The sequence below is a fragment of the Osmerus eperlanus genome, chromosome 21 (genome assembly GCF_963692335.1).
Source record: "Osmerus eperlanus chromosome 21, fOsmEpe2.1, whole genome shotgun sequence".
Classification (NCBI taxonomy): Eukaryota; Metazoa; Chordata; class Actinopteri; order Osmeriformes; family Osmeridae; genus Osmerus; species Osmerus eperlanus.
Window position 1 is genome coordinate 13,351,283 of NC_085038.1, and position 19,344 is coordinate 13,370,626.

At 39.4% G+C, this 19,344-nt stretch overlaps 1 protein-coding gene across 1 annotated transcript in view; it reads left to right on the plus strand.

The window, feature by feature from the left end:
- eed (embryonic ectoderm development) overlaps positions 1–19,344 on the plus strand; it is a 64,233-nt gene that overhangs the window by 17,846 nt on the left and 27,043 nt on the right. The window contains exons 7-9 of the mRNA XM_062447211.1: positions 5,589–5,680; positions 5,755–5,888; positions 17,045–17,150. Coding sequence (XP_062303195.1) covers positions 5,589–5,680; positions 5,755–5,888; positions 17,045–17,150 — 332 coding nt within the window. The remainder of the gene's footprint in view (positions 1–5,588; positions 5,681–5,754; positions 5,889–17,044; positions 17,151–19,344) is intronic.

Consider the following 19,344-nt stretch of genomic DNA (forward strand, 5'->3'; position numbering starts at 1 on the left):
GGTTTTTTGGTGCCAATCACTGAAATCAGTATCTGCCGATCCGATAATACCGATCACGGTGTCGATTGAAGCATTATATTTATTTTGTAACATTATTTATAAAATTAATTATTCTTAACAACATTGGTATTGTATTTTAAGTATTTAAATTACGAGACGAGAGAGTATCATGAATTGACAACCATCCGTTCTATTGCAGGGAACGTGCAACATTCCAGTGTAGAAGCTCTCTCGCCTACTATAAAATGTGTAAATAATAATAAATATTAAAATAATAAAAATAAAAATATTTAAATAAAAATCACAACAATAGAATCACATGTGCAACATTCCACTCTCTAGAGGCTCTCAAGAGAACTTGGAGCTTATACAGTAGCTTTCCTGTGGAAAAATAATACAAACTTAACTGCAACATAAACAGGCTATAGCCAAATATCCAATATGTTTCATGTCAGTCAGTTTCAAGTCAATTTGTCTGCATTTAGGAGGAGATAACAGACAGAATAAAGATACAAGGTGCACAGGAAGTCAATTAAACAAAAAAACAAAACATGTATATCTATCTGTAGTGTCTCACTCACTCACTCACTCTCACATCCTTTACTCACTCTCTCACTTCACGCACACACACTCACTCGGAGAGGGGCATACTAGAGTATTCAAACCTTACTTCTGATTAAGCAGCATCACTGGAAGATTTGCATTGATAATATAAGCATATCAGCATTTTTAGAGTCAACCTGTTCCTCTTCTCATCTAAAATATGTCCTGCTGTGCTGACAAGTCGCTCGCTATCTACACTTGTACAAGGTGCGGAGAGGAAGACTCGTGCTGCTTGTGCGAGAGCAGGAAAGAGGTCTTTATTGGCCTTCCAAAAAGCAGTGGCTGTCCGTGACTGTTTTCGTTCGAATGCGGGTCTCACAGAGTAACGTCGCACATGTGCGATTCTGAAAATTCCAACCGACTATTTTCCGATAGGCAAAAACTATGACAAACGCTATAGTATGGCTTCAAAATGAACAATTAGAGGCTAACAAGTAACACTAGCAGGTAGTAGCATTGCTACGAGTATTAAGCTAGGTTGCTAGGTAACGGAAGCTAACTAAAGCTATCTAGCTTCCGTTTTGGAAAACAAACTCTGGTGGAAGCGTCGGAAATATTTAGAACTCACGCATCTAAAGTTTAAAGAATCATTTCTTACCATTGGCGGCCTGAAATGCCTAACGTTTTATTGAAACGTCTCTGATAGTAGTTCTCGCAGATTTTATGTCATCTGATCGGCCATGTTTGATCGGCCGTTTTGAGAACGCCGATCAAAACCGATAATGGGAATATCGGCCGATATGGATCGGCGCCGATCAGATCGGAGCATCCCTACCAACACCGGCTTTCCCTTGGCTGAGCTATTAGCCCGAAAGCTTACACACACGATGATACAAATCACATACAGCTCAACCTAGCAACAGGAGAAAACTTTATTGTTTTGCGCGCACGTTCGGAAGGGGGAACTGAATTCTCAGAACATCGGCTGCATGTAGCAGAGCACAGGCGTGACATCACACACAGGTCTGCTTTTCTTGACGACACAGTAGCCGACAGCTTTTATCGCTGTGGTTCAACTGCCTTTTTGGGCGCATAAAAGTTCGTTTTTTTCTTAATGCCAGTATCGTACTGTTCCTAAAAAGCCAGTACCTCCATACGGTACCAGTATACCGTGCAAAACACTAGTATATTAATATTAAGCTACATTTTAAAAAGTTGTACTACCACCACCATAAATGCTATAGATGCATGTTACTTCAGACAAAAGTGCAAGAAGGGTACACAATTATAAAGCAATATAATTAGGTGTGCATGCTCTCAGCCAGGGGCAGATCTACTGGGGTGGCATGGGGTGGCAACTGCCACCCCAAGCAATTATCTATTAATGACTAAGAATAATTAGAAAAGTGCAGGGCTAACGGAGTTGCAACGTTAGTTTTCCTGTTGAATTGAGGTTAATAACGTTAACTCATGAATCCTTTGGGAAAGCAACAACAAAGATGACCGTGGTAAAGTTAGTTTGAAGTTCGACTTTCAACAGATATTCGGACACCCAGTATTGTGTTATTTTAACCGGTTTTTAGCACCGCTGCGACCGGACGCTTATCCAATGCTTTTGGCTGCCTAAACAACGCGTATGTTTAGGGACCATCAACAAATTACAAATTTCAAAAGCTTTTGAACAACATGAACTAGGAGCGTCAAAATAATGTTACATTTTTGAAGATGTATGCATTCATGCTGCACAGACTTTATTTTGTTCATTTTCATCTCAGGTTGTTAAAAATAGATTTTTTTATTCAAAATAAATCTTCAAACTTCAATAGCTTTTTGGTCATGTGACCTATAATCCTCAAATTCATTTCAGAGTGTTCACTGACTATGCATACGTGTTGCACAGCCTTTAGTTTTTTCATTTTTATCTCACACACTTCTGCCACGGGGTGCCACCCCTCAAAATATCCTGCCACCCTCTTGCCACTCCATGAATATTTTTCTAGATCTGCCCCTGCTCTCAGCAAGACACCCTTTTGTCGTGTCAAGTGTATACTAGGGTTGGGAATCTTTTGGGACCTCACGATTCGAATCGATTCTTGGGGTCATGATTCGATAAAAAAACGATTCACGATTTTTCCGAGATTAATTAATAAATAAATGAATAACATCGTAAAAAAAATTGATTCGCATCAATCTAAACCGTTAACAGACTGAATTGTGATTCAAATGTGAATCGATTTTTTCCCCCACCCCTAGTGTATACAGTGCCTTGTAAAAGTATCTTGCCGTTTTTCCTATTTTGTTGCATTCCAGTGCCTTAAGGATTCCAGTTAAGGTTTTGATGAACTTTTTCTGTCATTAATTGTTTAAAAGCAGTGTTTATTTAAATAATTGTTAAGTTAGCCATAGATTTGTTAGAAAGATAACCAAGAGGTGTTAAGGTTGGTTAACTAGGCAGTCATGTAATATGTATTTTCATTCATATAGTAGATCAGTAATGCTAGTCATCAAACTGTGAGTTATGAGTTATGTGACAGGGACGCACACAATATTGATATTGTTCTCTGAATACATTCGATAATTCCATAAATTCGGTCTTCTCAGTCTTAAATCAAATCTGATTTCATTTGTAAAACCATTTTTACAAGCAATGTCACAGAGGGCTTCACATATGCCCATAGAACTATTTCTAATGATAATTTCACATGCTTCTATGTGAGACAGGTCACGAGGACTTACACAGACTGGAAAGATGCTTGCATCAATGGCACTTACAAGACATTTACATTACGTTTTATTCTATCACAAAACAAACTGTCTCTGCTGTCTCCTGCCTAAGAAACAGAGGGATATGTAGTGTGTGTATGTATATACTCTGGATAAGAGTGTCTGCTAAATGACTAAATGTATATCAGTTGCGGCTGGTGACTCCAAAAATTGGGGAAGATGGGGGGGGGGAAAAAGTCGTTTGTAGCAATAAGCCGACTAGCAACCTGTTGTAAATGTAGTTTACCTAGGGTAACGTAATGCATCTGAAGGAAGGATGAAAATAAAAAATGGGCAAGGGAAAGAATGGGAAAGACGCATCTAATCACTGCGAGGATGGGACAATTTTACAAAAAAAAAGGAAAAACAAGATACAGATAACTTTATTAATACCAGGTAGGCAAATGTGGTCGATGTGATTTTTCCCTAGCTTTTGTGTTGCCGATGTTCCTTAGGTCGCAGTACAGTACCCCTCGAACTTTCGTACTTATAACACTTATAGTCTAACATTCTCACCTATTCCGTGTAGGCCAGAAACAAAAGGGTTCTTCATTTAAAAATACACAATGTTTGGTAGGGTTAGTCATTCTGGAGGAGAAAAATGCTTGGTCTCGCACACGCAGCTAGCTGCTACTGATGATGGCAATGCAAATTTAAAACAGTAACTGAACACATTCAAATTTCTAAAACCCTGAAAACCATTTATATACTTCCTCAGTCTCCTGTAACACAAAATACCTAATTTGAATTGAATAATATTACTAAAATACTCAACTATCACTCTCTCAGTCTCTATTAAACATCAAACATCACAAATATTCTCAACACATGGATAACACCCAGAGACACTGAAGAGTCTTTCACCCCCAATAATGCTCTTTGGATTAGCTGAATATCATGTTCATACTGCAAAAGCTTTGATTAGTGGGAGGGCGTCCTCCGGAAGTAGTATTATTTACCAGCATTAAGTCAATGCAGCCAGAGGAGGATGGAGGCTTGCTGTCCTCCGGATGTACCATAGTTTTATCACAGAGAGTGCTGTTGAGTTCCCGTGGACCTTCAGTTCAATATTGTGTATTTTTTTTTTACTTTTTTGGGTGACATATTCATATATTTGTAGTAGTTATTTGTAGTTTTATCTCAAATGTGTAACTTTTTAACAGTTTCACAATTTGTAATTTTAAGAAATTTCACTGAGGAGGACGATCCTTCCCTGAATAGCCTCCACTGATACATGTGTGTATATATTAGTGGTGGGCCGTTATCGGCGTTAACGCGCTGCGACTCTTATCGGCGATAAAAAAAATATCGCTGTTAATCTATTCTCAAAGTTGGGTTGGGAGCTGGGTCTATACTACGCAAGCTATGATGACTTTCACCTTGATATTTTAGCGCGGATGTATACCTAGCCGAATTGCACTGTAGGGGGCGAGAACGAGTCTTCGAACCTGTGTGTATGCCTTGTGTATGAAATTATCACATCAAACGTGATGTGCTAACATGGATGCAGCTATGAAGCCGCCTGGTTTGCTTCATGGAAAATGTATTTTTAAGAAGCTTCCCAATGGAAACCTCGACAAGACTAAGGTTGTTTGCACCTTGTGCTATGCGGAATTAGTTTACTGTAAGAGTTCTTCCAGTCTCAAATACCACCGCAACGCAAAGCATCTCTTAGCTAATGCGGAAGATGCCGGGCCAAGCACTGATGTAGCGCAGGGGAAGAGTCGTCGTCAAACTACGATGTTTGAGTGCAGCACAGCTCTATCAGCCAAGCTAACTAATCTAATAAACAGTTAATAAACACAAGTACATGTTATTGAACATAATTTATTTTCATCACCAATTATCATAGTAGAACAGCTTTCTCAAGCAGTTTGTGATGCATTTTGGAAACAGGAGATGAGCTCCTGGTCTAATGCGCCACCTGGCTTGAGAAACCCGTTCTCAAAGACTTACTTTTAGTCATTATTTGGGTAGCACACATTCTGAATGCCTTCGGCGGAATTCAAATGAGCCATTTTAATCTAGATTAATGCCAAGATTACAGTGAGATTAATCTAGATTAAAAAAATCTATGCCCACCACTAGTATATATGTATATTCCAATAGTTTAATTACATTGAAGGGTACTTTTAAATAGGTTGCTAGTACACTTCTAAGGAGACAAAAAATAGTTTAAATATACAGAACTGTTGACTTGTATTTCATGTCATCAAAATATCTCATACCTAATATATTATACCATTTTGTGATATGAATAACTTATGGATATGCCATTTTAGATCATGCCCTTCGTCTCTGGAACATCCAGACTGATACACTGGTGGCCATATTTGGTGGTGTAGAAGGTCATCGGGATGAGGTCCTCAGTGCAGTGAGTATGTTCGGGTTTTCTTGGTAAAATAAATGTTTCATGTGAAAAATTGCTTACTGTACCTTTCCCTCAAGGATTTTGATCTTCTGGGAGAAAAAATTATGTCGTGTGGAATGGACCATTCTCTGAAGCTTTGGAGGATCAACTCTGAAAGGATGCAGAGAGCTATTCATGGTTCCTATGAGTATAACCCTTCAAAGACTAACAGGTAAAAAATAATTCTGATCACTACTAGGGATGCACCGATCCACTAGGGATGCACCGATCCACCGATCCAACTTTTTCGATACCGATGCCTGGGCTTTGTGTATCTGTCGATACTCAATACCAATCCGATACCGTTGTTGAATTAATAATAAACTGTATACTTTCCACTTTCCTTCCACAAACCTTTTTAAGAAATCTTTTTTTTCCCCACCACGTAATTAAGGCGGCAGGCGTGTGTTGCTTAGGCGGCCGCCTTAACTGAAAAGTGGGTTACATTGTGGGTCTCACAGTGTAACATCGCATATATGCGATTTAGAACATTCCAACGGATTATTTTCCGATAGACAAAAACTATGCAACAAACGCTTTATGGCTTCAAAATATACTCATGAAAAGGCTAACAGGTAACACTAGCATGGTAGTAGCAATGATACGAGTATTATGCCAGCTAACTAAAGCTAGTTAGCTACCGTTTTGGAAAAATAACTTGCGCTGTGGGGACCTTCGGAAATATTTAGAACTCACGCATCTAAAGGTTCGGTTAACTCATGCTGCTGACGAATGACGTAGGATGTGCTGCAACAGAGAGAAAAAAAATAAAAATGGATCGGCCCGTGGATCTGTACATTTTTCCAATCCCCAATCCAGCTATCGGGGCGCCCCGATAGCTGTATTTGCGAGTGCCAACATTTTTGGCACTCGCAAACGACATGCTTATGATAAGTGTGCTGTAGCAGGCATATAGGGAAAACACTGGAATGGATATACTGTGTGTGTTTATATATATATATTTTTTACAAAAGCAAACTAAGCAGGTTGAAACAGACTCTATCCTACTGTACTTTTAAATGCATTTTGCAGTTTATAAACATCTATACAAAAGAAAAAAATTACGTAAATGTGTTTACCTTGCTAGGCTGCTTCCTCATATCGAGTTCTTTTTATTAAAGTAACATGTGATCTTACCCTTTCTCTAGTCCATGATCTGTCAACGACAAACACAATTACCTATTCACAAATTTGTTGGCTAGTACGTTTAGTATTATTGTGGCAGTTAGCAGCTTAATGTCATTAAACTAAATGCTATTGATCGGCGTGTCTTTTTCTGTTTCCTCCGTCTCTGAAAGGTAGCGTTACTTTTGGGTTGGTCTTCTTTGTCTTCCACGGCTATTGCGTATAATGTAACGATAGTCTAGCGCTGCACGATTTCCGCTAGTTTGCTTCGGCAGGGTGAGAAAAACCTCAGGCGGGCCTCCTAAGCCTTTTAAATACAGGAAAACCCCTGATATGATTGTTGAGTACAAGTCAGATTTCCATCCTTCCCTTTAATTTAATTTCATTCATAAGCTCTAGTATGTATGACTACTTTGTAGTCATCTATAAACTCTTAATATTTTTCACAACTTTTGCAAACCGTATAGACTTGCCCTGTGTTTTACTCAACGTTTGGGAAACAACGCAATCTGGACCAAGACGAACATTTTGACACCGACGTTGTCTATGTGGTCCAAATATTGAGGGATCCTTAGGGGTGGGAAAATAATAATCATGAATATTTTTTTTTTGCTTGTTCTCTCTCATATATTTTTTTTGCTTGTTCTCTCTCATATATATTTATGATTATTATTTTCCCACCCCTAAGGATCCCTCAATATTTGGACCACATAGACAACGTCGGTGTCAAAATGTTCGTCTTGGTCCAGATTGCGTTGCTTGTATAGGGATTTATGTTCCGTTGCACGGTTTAGGCTGAAATTACGTTTTTGTGGCAAAGTGCATTGTGTGGCAGAAGGGACCTCAGTGCTAGCCTAATGTCACCACGTTAGCAACGACGCATAGATACGCCGTTCTAGTAAGACAGACAGCTATATCAGCGAGCCCTCTGCATTAGTACCTACTTATCTAAAAGCTAAGCTAAAAGTCTAGGAAAGTTCTGCGTCATGGAGCCGACCAGCTAAATACTTATTTAGCACTAGCGTTGCTACCTGCATATACCTACAGCTGTGCTCCATTTTGCTCCTGGATTCAGACATAACCCCGGTAAATTGTAGAGCTAACACTACACTTCTGTTGTGTGGTAATCGCAGAAGCTAACCAGTCGAAAGGCATAAAAAATACAGGAGCACACCCCACAATTTCCCCAGAAATTGTACCCTCTCTAGTTTAGTGTGAAATGCTCCCACACCTTGGATGACTTAGGTCGTACTGATTTCTCTGCCTCCGCCATGTGTTTCAGAACAACGTTACGGGTCTCTTCGAGGGTCTTTCCTCTACCTCCGCGCTCAATTCATTTAAAAAAATGTTATATACTCTAACATCTCCGACTTATTGAGTGGCGTAATAGTTGTGCAACACTACAATTCGATAATGAAATTCGTTGCCAACTATTTTAATAATCACATTTTATAAATATATTCTTTGTTGCAGCCCTACTGTAAACCAAACGGATTTCTCATTTGTACCTTTCTTGAGGGTAAATATACATATGTTCCAAATTAACTAATAAACTCGTTAATAGAACACTACTTTGTAACCACAAGGTAATTCTTCAACAAAAATATTCAACGTATAGATACTCTATGATCAACCACGATAACTAAGCAAATGCTTGTTGGGGGAGGACAGTGGGAAGGATAAAGCTGACAAACTATTTCATAGTCGTCAAATAGTCACCGAACACTCACCTTTGGCCCGGAAGAGGCTTGTTGGCATCGTCTTGGTCCTCTGCTGCTGGTCTCCCTTCTAACCATACTTCGTTTTGCTCCTCCGCTTCCAATCCAGCTTCCATGCCCTGTCCTCCACCAAGACGTGCCCTGGCTCTCATATACTGTTTCCCGTCTGTAACTCTTCCCCCAGTAGTTCCCCAAAACTCTTATGCTATTCCTTGCATACAGACCAGGGCTCAAGAGTGCGACCAATTTGGTCGCATATGCGACCAAAATTTGTACGGGTGCGACTATATAATTTTTACTAGGTCGCACCAGTGCACCTAACCTCCTCGCATCCGCTGCCTCTCCAGGAACGAAGCGTTTGTTTCTTCTTTGACGGAACTCGCACTCATGGTTGGATCATATCGTGGTCTAAACTAATCAGAGACAGAGATGGGGCGGGTCTTTGCCTCTGATTGGCTGTGGTACAGATATTCCTGTAGGCCTACACTGCTCCGTGTTGTGTGATTGAAATTACGACCTGAGCACCAGAGAATCAGTTATGGCAGACCTGGGCATTGTACGGCCCGCGGGCCACAACCGGCCCACAGGCTGTTCCAATCCGGCCCGCGTGAGGTAAATCAAAAATTAAAAATAAATACATGTGTTGAGCGGTTGTAAATATGTAGTCCTGAAACACTAGTGATCAGGCAATTTACATATGTGCGCTTGCGCAACCTCACCGACAGGAGAGTTTGGTGGTTAACCCTCGAAAATGAAAAACGAAAGGTTGATACAGAATGTAGAGTTTTTAACAAGACATGGACTTCTAAGTATCTGTTTACTGAGGTCAAAGTCAAAGCTGTGTTCTTAGTTTTGGAGAACAGGTCGCTGTGTTGAAGGATTACAATTTGAATCGGCACTAAGGGACTCAAGAAAAAAACTAACGCGGACATAATAAGAACTTGACTGATTCAGTGGGCGCAGGCTGATGGTTTGCTAGTTAAATTGCACACTCGGATCATCACCTGTCAGCTGTCCTTCGCAAATCCACCTCAGACATTCAGCCAGATTTCGATGCACTTGTTCAAGCCCACTGGATTCCTCTCACATAACAAAATGAACTGCAAAAAAGTATTGCTTTTTGTATAAAGTTGATCAATTGCGTATCTTTAACATACTGCAAAACAACTTTTCAGTGTTGATGAAGATTAACTAGTTACAAATAAAATGAAACACTGATGTAATGATTATTTTAGTTTTTACTGTTAATTCGATAGTCTTTTCCTAGTTGACCAACATGTAAAATATTTATATAAATATTTACAGAATATCCTTATTCTTCTGATAACCAGTAGCAGCTAATCAAAATATATACTTTACTGCTTTTTACAATGGGGGAAAATGAATAGTGAGCAGAATTAAGTTCAAGTTATCGTTGATGAGGCCCTCCAACACATTTCAGGTTTCTCATGTGGCACCTTGTCAAAATGAATTGCCCACCCCTGAGCTACGGAGCTGGGCCATGGAGCTAACCCATGTAGCTAGGATGTTGATGCTAGGGAGAGTGTGGCAAGCTGGTTTAGCCAAGGCCAAAGGGCAAGAAAGCCAAATTACAGGTGTTGGCCATCTGAAGGGCATGCGACAGCAAGGGGGGACCCGCTATAAGACTTTGAGCCATGAAATGTTAGGTCTCAGTTCAGGGAAGCACTTTTAAACAGTAGCACTTTCTATTTTAAAATGTTTTATTTTGCTTGCAATGTTTTAGTTTGGCAGCTCAGAGTCTTATAGCGGGTCCCCCCTTGCTGTCGCATGCCCTTCAGATGGCCAACACCTGTAATTTGGCTTTCTTGCCCTTTGGCCTTGGCTAAACCAGCTTGCCACACTCTCCCTAGCATCAACATCCTAGCTACATGGGTTAGCTCCATGGCCCAGCTCCGTAACTCAGGGGTGGGAAATTAATTTTGACAAGGGGCCACATGAGAAACCTGAAATGTGTTGGAGGGCCGCATCAACGATAACTTGAACTTAATTCTGCTCACTTCATTTTCCCCCATTGTAAAAAGCAGTAAAGTATATATTTTGATTAGCTGCTACTGGTTATCAGAAGAATAAGGATATTCTGTAAATATTTATATAAATATTTTACATGTTGGTCAACTAGGAAAAGACTATCGAAGTAACAGTAAAAACTAAAATAATCATTACATCAGTGTTTCATTTTTTTTGTAACTAGTTAATCTTCACCAACACTGAAAAGTTGTTTTGCAGTATGTTGAAGATATGCAATTGATCAACTTTATACAAAAAGCAATACTTTTTTGCAGTTCATTTTGTTATGTGAGAGAAATCCAGTGGGCTTGAACAAGTGCATCGAAATCTGGCTGAATGTCTGAGGTGGATTTGCGAAGGACAGCTGACAGGTGATGATCCGAGTGTGCAATTTAACTAGCAAACCATCAGCCCGCGCCCACTGAATCAGTCAAGTTCTTATTATGTCCGCGTTAGTTTTTTTCTTGAGTCCCTTAGTGCCGATTCAAATTGTAATCCTTCAACACAGCGACCTGTTCTCCAAAACTAAGAACACAGCTTTGACTTTGACCTCAGTAAACAGATACTTAGAAGTCCATGTCTTGTTAAAAACTACATTCTGTATCAACCTTTCGTTTTTCATTTTGGAGGGCTAACCACCTAACTCTCCTGTCGGTGAGGTTGCGCAAGCGCACATATGTAAATTGCCTCATCACTAGTGTTTCAGGACTACATATTTACAACCGCTCAACACATTTATTTATTTTTTATTTACCTCACGCGGGCCAGATTGGAACAGCCTGTGGGCCGGTTGTGGCCCTGCAGGCCGTACAATGCCCAGGTCTGCCATAACTGATTCTCTGGTGCTCAGGTCGTAATTTCAATCACACAGCACGGAGCAGTGTAGGCCTACAGGAATATCTGGACCACAGCCAATCAGAGGCAAAGACCCGCCCCATCTCTGATTAGTTTAGACCACGATATGATCCAACCATGAGTGCGAGTTCCGTCAAAGAAGAAACAAAGGCTTCGTTCCTGGAGAGGCAGCGGATGCGAGGAGGTTAGGTGCACTGGTGCGACCTAGTAAAAATGTTAGTGGCACCCGTACAAATTTTGGTCGCATATGCGACCAAATTGGTCGCACTCTAGAGCCCTGTTCTAAGGCAGTTCCCATAGAAGTCGATCAGCCAGCCTATAATAGCTGTAATATTTCGTATGTAGTTTGTGTTTGTCTGTACTAGAAGGATAGTTAAGGATAGTGCAATATCCCATCCCCCCCCTCCTAAAGTAGGCAGTGAGTAGGCAGATTTGGTCTTGAGTCAAGTACCCTTAAACAGGCCAATGTTTCACTAGTAAACTTTCAAGGACATCTTCTGCATGTTTGGCTTACATTTCTGGCATACGTTTTTTTCCCTTTAGCCTACATCCAAGGACTAAATAGAATGAATAGGCTAATCTCGGGCATTGCATTGTGCACAGGATACCTGTAAACGGTGAATAGCCTACATCTTTCAGGCTGTTTGGAAGGTGCCATATCCCATCCCCTCTTCTAATGATTGATCGCGTAGTGAATCAATGGATTTGGTCCCTCAAGTTCCCTTCAACGTATAGGCCCTAGTTTACTCAAGTCAAGTTAACAAGTCAACATTCCAAGCATTCCAGTGCTTACACAGCTTTTCACCACCTCAAGAATAGTCCTGCATTTCCTTTAGCTTTCTAAGATGTTGTAGAATACTCATTTACGCAGTTATTGTAGTAATGTATGACACATTTTAAATCTTACAATCAGAATTTTCATAATCTGTACAAATCTGAGAAATTACCTTGGACAACAATGGAGCCTTTTCACCAGATTGTGTCACAAATGTTCACTTTCATGCCTAATATATCCCACCCACTGACAGGTGCCATGGTAACGAGATAGTGTTGTTTACTTTATCTGTCAGTGGTCATAGTGTTATGGTTGATCGGTGTATGTGCTAGCTGTCATAAGAGTATTAGCAATACAATGTTGAAGGAATTTGATTGTAAAATGAGAATTTGGTTCTTCAGGGTGTTGTAGAAAAAAAACATCACGCTGTTGTAATTATGAAGATGGAGAATGAGTATGAATTATATGATTGAAAATGAACCTCTTAATCCCCTTTTTTTTTACTTTGATATGCTATATTACTGAAAACCAGATGTTAAACTGTTGACTGATTAGTATTGCCACTTATATGTAGGAGATATCTGGGAGTCAGGTGGCTGAGCGGTTAGGGAAGCAGGGCTAGTAATCCGAAGGTTGCCAGTTCGATTCCTGGTCATGCCAACTGACGTTGTGTCCTTGGGCAACGCACTTCACCCTACATGCCTCAGGGAGAATGTCCCTGTACTTACTGTAAGTCGCTCTGGATAAGAGCGTCTGCTAAATGACTAAATTTAATGTAAATGTAGGAGATATTAAGACCAAAGTGCAAATCTGGATAATTAGGGGCTGAGGGCGAGAGAAGACTGTGTGTATATGCTTCTTCCATAGAAAACTACAAGGCCCAGCTATCATGAGGCAAATTTACAGCCCTATGCCCAGGAATCTATTGCAGCTGGCCTTCAAGGTCGGAGCAGGCCTAAAAAAATAGGAGAGTTTTCTATGCAACTGTAATCTGAAGCCCCTAGAGTAAGAGACCAATAGTGTGGGAAATCCATAATGCATCTGTGACAAACAATATTGTACCAATAGCAAAATTACAGAAAATAATAAGGTTTTAATATATAAGAGGAATGTCCGGAGAAATATTTGAGTCTGATCCCGGGAACTGCTCACGTTTGTTGGAATCTCTGTCACACTGAATTCTAATAAACACTTTGCATCAAACCTTGTTGAGTTTCAGTGCTGTTTCAAACTTTGGATATTGGTTGAAAACGTAGTACATATTTTTCACGACAAGGGTTCCATTGGTGGTTGCCAAATTTGATAGTACCTCCCCATTATGACAATGGCAGAGGGATTGTGGGAAGGTAGGGGACTACATACGTATTGTGGGCATGTCTCAAAATACAGTTTTTTTGGCATGGGGTTCAAAGGAAAATCAAGGAATATTGTACCTGTACCAATGCACCCAGTGTTTTCTTCTGCTTGATTAATGGTGTATCTCTCTAATAATTACAAATCTGTGTGTCAAGGTCATAGTTACATTTTTCATTAGTTTGGATTTTTATTTTGTTTTTACTTTAGATTTTCTGTTCAGTTATTAGTTTTCAAAGAGGGATTGCTAGTTTAGTTTGGATTTATTGAAAATGGTCAGTTTTAGTTTAGTTTTTATTAGTTTCAAAGTTAGTTTTAGTATTTTGTTTGTAATATGGGGTATTTGTCAGGGGCAAGAAAACATACAACATACAAAATTATATTTACTGTTTCTCAACCATATGTTATGTTATTACCTTTCAATCTTGCTAGCATAAATTTTGCTTTCTGGCTTATATGTGCCAAAGGATTCTATGAGCTGAGCGGACTAGAAATATCTCCTGATATACTTTAAGATATATAGATCAGTGAAATGATAAAGCGGTAGGGGAATTAGGCCTACAATTATGACAACTGGCTCAACCATTGTGCATGTAATGACTTCTGTTCTGAACTTAATGTTTAGATGTTTGTGCTGGTAAGACAATTTAACAGATCCAATATAGGTTATCTTGATCAACATAACATAAGCAATATATAATGTAGGAAACAGAAGACAAATGAAGGCAACATAATCATTTGCATGAATGTAGGCTACCACAGCATTGGCAATTTGACTAGAATAGATGTGTATAGGTTGAACAAGTACTTCAGAGATCACAGAACTTCAATTGTGATCTGAGAAATATAGGTACCAAAACCAGTGAGAATAAATATCACCAGCTGCATCACAGGCACTGCACTATCTATAATTCCAGAAATGTGTGTGTTTGTGCCACCAATTTTATGGCACCATGCGCTAGTACTTGGAAGTGCTGTCAGGGATTTTTCTTTTTCCTTTTTTTCCCTTTTGTTTATTCACTTCTTTTTAGTGCTGTCAGTTAAAGGGGCGATTGATTGCAAATCCGATTTTACCTTGTCATAGTTGAAAAATGACAGTTTGGTGTGTAAAATAGACATACAGTGAACCTCAAGTACGACGCTAAAGTATTAATTTGCTCGGACCATTTCACCGAGGACACTTTAAATCAGGATTTGCTATGAAGCTGTTGCTGAAAAGAGGTGCTGTTCCGACCTTATGTTCATCACAGCCGCAAGCATAGAACTTATATTGACGTGCTTCTATACTCTTTGGCTGTAGTATGATGTTGTCGCTAACAGTTATTAGCAATGCTAATATATCCTGCCTGTATCTAGCATCGGTAGAATGTGTGATGATTTAGTTTTTGGCAATGGGACTAACGTTATTTCATGTTCCTGACTGTGTTTCATTCAAATAAATAACCCGTCTTGTCATGTAAATCTACAATTCAAGATGCATGTTTGTCCAGATCTATTTTTCATCAAGATAGCTAGAAGAGATAACTGAAGCTGAGTTGAATCACGATTGCTAAGCTGTAGCTAGTGCTAACGTTACCCACCTAAGTCGATCCTGTTTGATTCGGAACAGAAACAAGTGAGTCAGATGGCTGAGCGGTGAGGGAATCGGGCTAGTAATCCGAAGGTTGCCAGTTCGATTCCCGGTCATGCCAACTGACGTTGTGTCCTTGGGCAAGGCACTTCACCCTACTTGCCTCGGGGGAATGGATAAGAGCGTCTGCTAAATGACTAAATGTAAATGGAAGTGGAAACGACTAACGTAATCATTTCAAATGGTATCTAGTCAATCTGTTGAAAACAGTGTTGTGTAGACACAATAGATTTATTAGTACATTTTTATTTCAAGTCTCCACCTTCGTTGTTTCAGTGAGTGCTGTGGCCGTGTTACGTCTTTGCTCCGCAGCTTCACTCGTTGTAAACCAACCAATCAGCGCGCAGCTCATCTATATATTCATGAGCATACCATAAAAGGAGAAAACCCAGCGTTTTTTCCCGGGAAAATTTCACTGGATGTATCAGGGGGCATAGAACAGCACCCGGGCCATTTTCAGCCCAACCAATGTTACATACCCTATTCGGAGACCTTAAGGAACAGTGTGAAATACCCCCCAAAAAACGTCAATCACCCCTTTAAACGCGTTATTAACGGCGTTAACGCAAACCCATTTTAACGGCGTTCATTTTTTTATCGCGAGATTAACGTTCTTTTTGGCCTAGCAAACTTTTTCACATGCTGTTGCAACGACTACTGACGTTAGAAAAACTACAACACCACACCGGATAGCTAGACCGGAAAACAAAACAACAGGCACACCGCACACACTTGATTGGGCTTGCGAGCCGGCTAAAGAGTAGTAGGCTAACGTTACGTTTTGAGTGGATAGCGAGCGCGAGACGCCGAAATGGATGGCAATAATATTCTGAATGGAAAGGTTACTTTTAAAAGTTGCCAAATGGTTCCATTGACAAGACCAAATTGATCTGTGTGTTTTGTCGTTGTGAGCTGAGCTATCATCGCAGCACGTCCAGTCTGAAATACCACTTGATGGCCAAGCATACAGCTGGTGCGAATTCTCCGCCCCCTCGTCAAAGCCAGGCAATGTTGCGATGTTGTTTTAAAAAAAAAACATTTGCACTAACTAAGCAATCCAATTCCATGTTGATAAGAGCATTAAAATGAGAAAAAATTATGGGATAAAAAGAAATCAAGGGACATTTAGAATAGATAAAAATGTGTGATTAATTGCGATTAATCGCGAGTTAACTATGACATTAATGTGATAATTCGCGATTAAATATTTTAATCGTTTGATAGAACTACTTATTTTCTATTCAAATGTTGAGTAACTGAATGTTTTGTTAATAAAAAGAAAAAAGCTACATATAAAACGTTAACAAAATAAATTATATTCTAAACTCAAAACTTTATCTGCTTTAATGCATCAACAAGACTAGTGCAGATAATTTGGGGGTTCTTTTGGGTTACTGGACGACCGGGTCAGCATCTCCAAAATACCTTCATCATCCTTCTCTCAAACTTTCATTTTTGGAAGTATTCTTGTGACTTGTGATCGTACTCATTCTGAAAACTCTGATTTTAACTGACTTGACTTAAGTTGGGTTTTATTGCAGCAATTTGACTGAGCCTATCTTTCAGGCTTTTGCCATATCTGAAGTCATCGTTATCCTGTAACTAATTTCTAAACCAATTTAGATAGAACAATGCAGGTTTTAGCACATGATGTAATGTGTCAATATCTGGTTTCCTATTAAATAAGAGATTGGATGGATTCGAAATGAAGGGTTTTGCCATCTAAACTTTCAAGACAGATCATATTTATACCTAATGGATACATGGTTATATCTTCAGAAGGAGATGATAATTGAGAGATTAAAGTTTCTGTGCATTTCAACACTATTTAACTTTTTTGACAGACCATTTGTCTCGCAGAAGATTCATTTCCCTGACTTCACCACAAGAGATATTCATCGAAACTATGTAGACTGTGTACGCTGGCTTGGGGATCTAATCCTTTCCAAGGTAAGTTTCCATGGTGTGTAAATATTTAATTGTTTTCGCTGCTACATAAAACCAGTTATCCCTCTGTAGCCACTTAGCTTTCAGTTTAATGAGGGCTTCATTTAATAAAGACTAGATGGTTCTACTTTTAGTTTGAGTTGGCTGTTGTGTTGGCCTGTTTTTATTTTATTTCTATAAACCCTCTGGTCTGAGCCATTTTGCCATAGTTTCTCTTTTGGGCTAACCTTAGTGCATGGTATCATTATTTTCAGCACAGCCTGAGCTTTTAGAATACTTATATTATTATAAATATAAATAATAATAATAAATAAATATAATTAAAAAATATATATTTATTATAAAGAATGTCACACACGTTGAGGGTTAGACTGCAGTTGGTCTATAAATGTGTAGTTCGACATTATCAACATTCTATTGACGGCTGACAATGATCACGTCGTCCCAAGTCAAACGTATAAACACACAGGGACATCATAAACAGTCTCATAGATCCAGTTATCCTGGAAAAACATTTATTATTAATCATTTATTGTCAGCGCACGGTCTAAGTAGGCCTATTACAAATATGATGTTTGCTCCCTGAACAATAAATTGTACTGTGGCTTGTGTGTTTACATCAACATGAAATGCAAATACTCTATGCTAGTTTCTAATTAGGCTACTGCTCATCGCTGGTGGAGCTTATGACTGTCGTATTCACACTTGTAGTTCGGTTTTCTTGGATCTCTTGGTTGGGACCAACATTTTTTATTAGGCTATAGCCTACATTTAGTCCTGGTTCGCTAACAGAGCAATCGCATCAAAGTTTGTTTTCATCTAACCAAACAAGTGTCAACACTTAGATGCAGACTATTTTCTTTACCACTGGTATTTACAACTGTCCTGTGAGACTACATTTGCCCCAGTGCAAACGCTAAAGGCCGCAATATGCTTCTCCGACTCCGTTTACGGATGGGCGGGCTTACGGATACGGACGGATAGACTGTGTTTATGGTTTCTCCGTAGGCTATGGATGCTGAAAACGATTCACCGCCAGAAGAGAAGGTGGCGCAACGTTTTTTTGTAAATCGTCGTCGAGTGTTTATTTACCTAGGTTATCGAGAAGTCGGAGCAAATTTACAAATTAGCTGTTTCATCAATAAAATACGCACATTTTCAGCAACTACACTGCCCATTTCTCGTCACATTTTAATTCAGATGCTGATTTACATTGTACTGTTTATCTGAAATATGAATTGTAAAAACTTACAGCAATGGCGGTCAAAGGATTCTGTTCGTCCTGTTTATCACGGCAACCCCGCCCCTGAAGCAAGCGGTTCTTAATACTGACCAATCACAGCCAAGGGGGTATCCGTAACTATCCGAAATTACGACGGATAGTTAGAAAATTCATTGGAGAACCCAGGCCTAAAGGGAACAAATCTTATGGCATCTGCGAGAAATGTAAACCCAACACACTAAAGATATGCTTGACAAAGCTATTGGGAAATCTCTTGAAGGGAACTTTACTTGGTTCGATGAAAACAAACTTTGATGCGAATGCTCTGTTAGCCTACATTTAGTCCTGTTTCACTTTTTTTCTTTTGGTCTGGACTACGAGATCCAAGAGAACCGAACTACAAGTGTGATAAGCTCCACCAGCGATGAGCAGCAGCCTAATTAGAAACAGAGTTTTTCCACCATTTCATTTTGATGTAAACACAAGCTACAGTCCTATTTATTGTTCAGGTAGCAAACATTCAGCTCTCAAATGTTTGCTACCTGAACAATAAATTGGACTGTAGCTTGTGTTTACATCAAAATGAAATGGTGGAAAAACTCTGTTTCTGAGAACAAGCAAGCAGAGATTGTAGCTTCTTCGAAGTTCCAAACTAATACACTTATCTAATTTTTGCAATACTTGGACCGTGCCCTGTCAATAATGAAAGAATAACTTTTGCCAGGATAACTGGATCTATCAGACCCTTGAATTTTTTAGCTCCTCCAGTAGATCTAGGCCTACTGATCTCAAACTATAGTTTGAGTAGTTCGCTTTACACACAGTGTACATTTTTATTGGTGATTTTATTAGCTAATGATTCGTTTGACCCATGTTTGAATACATGCCAAAATGTGTTTTATTAGTTATGTTTATCTGCTTTACAAAACAGCTTATTTGCAATCTACCATTGTCAATTATTGTTGCCGCTCTAAA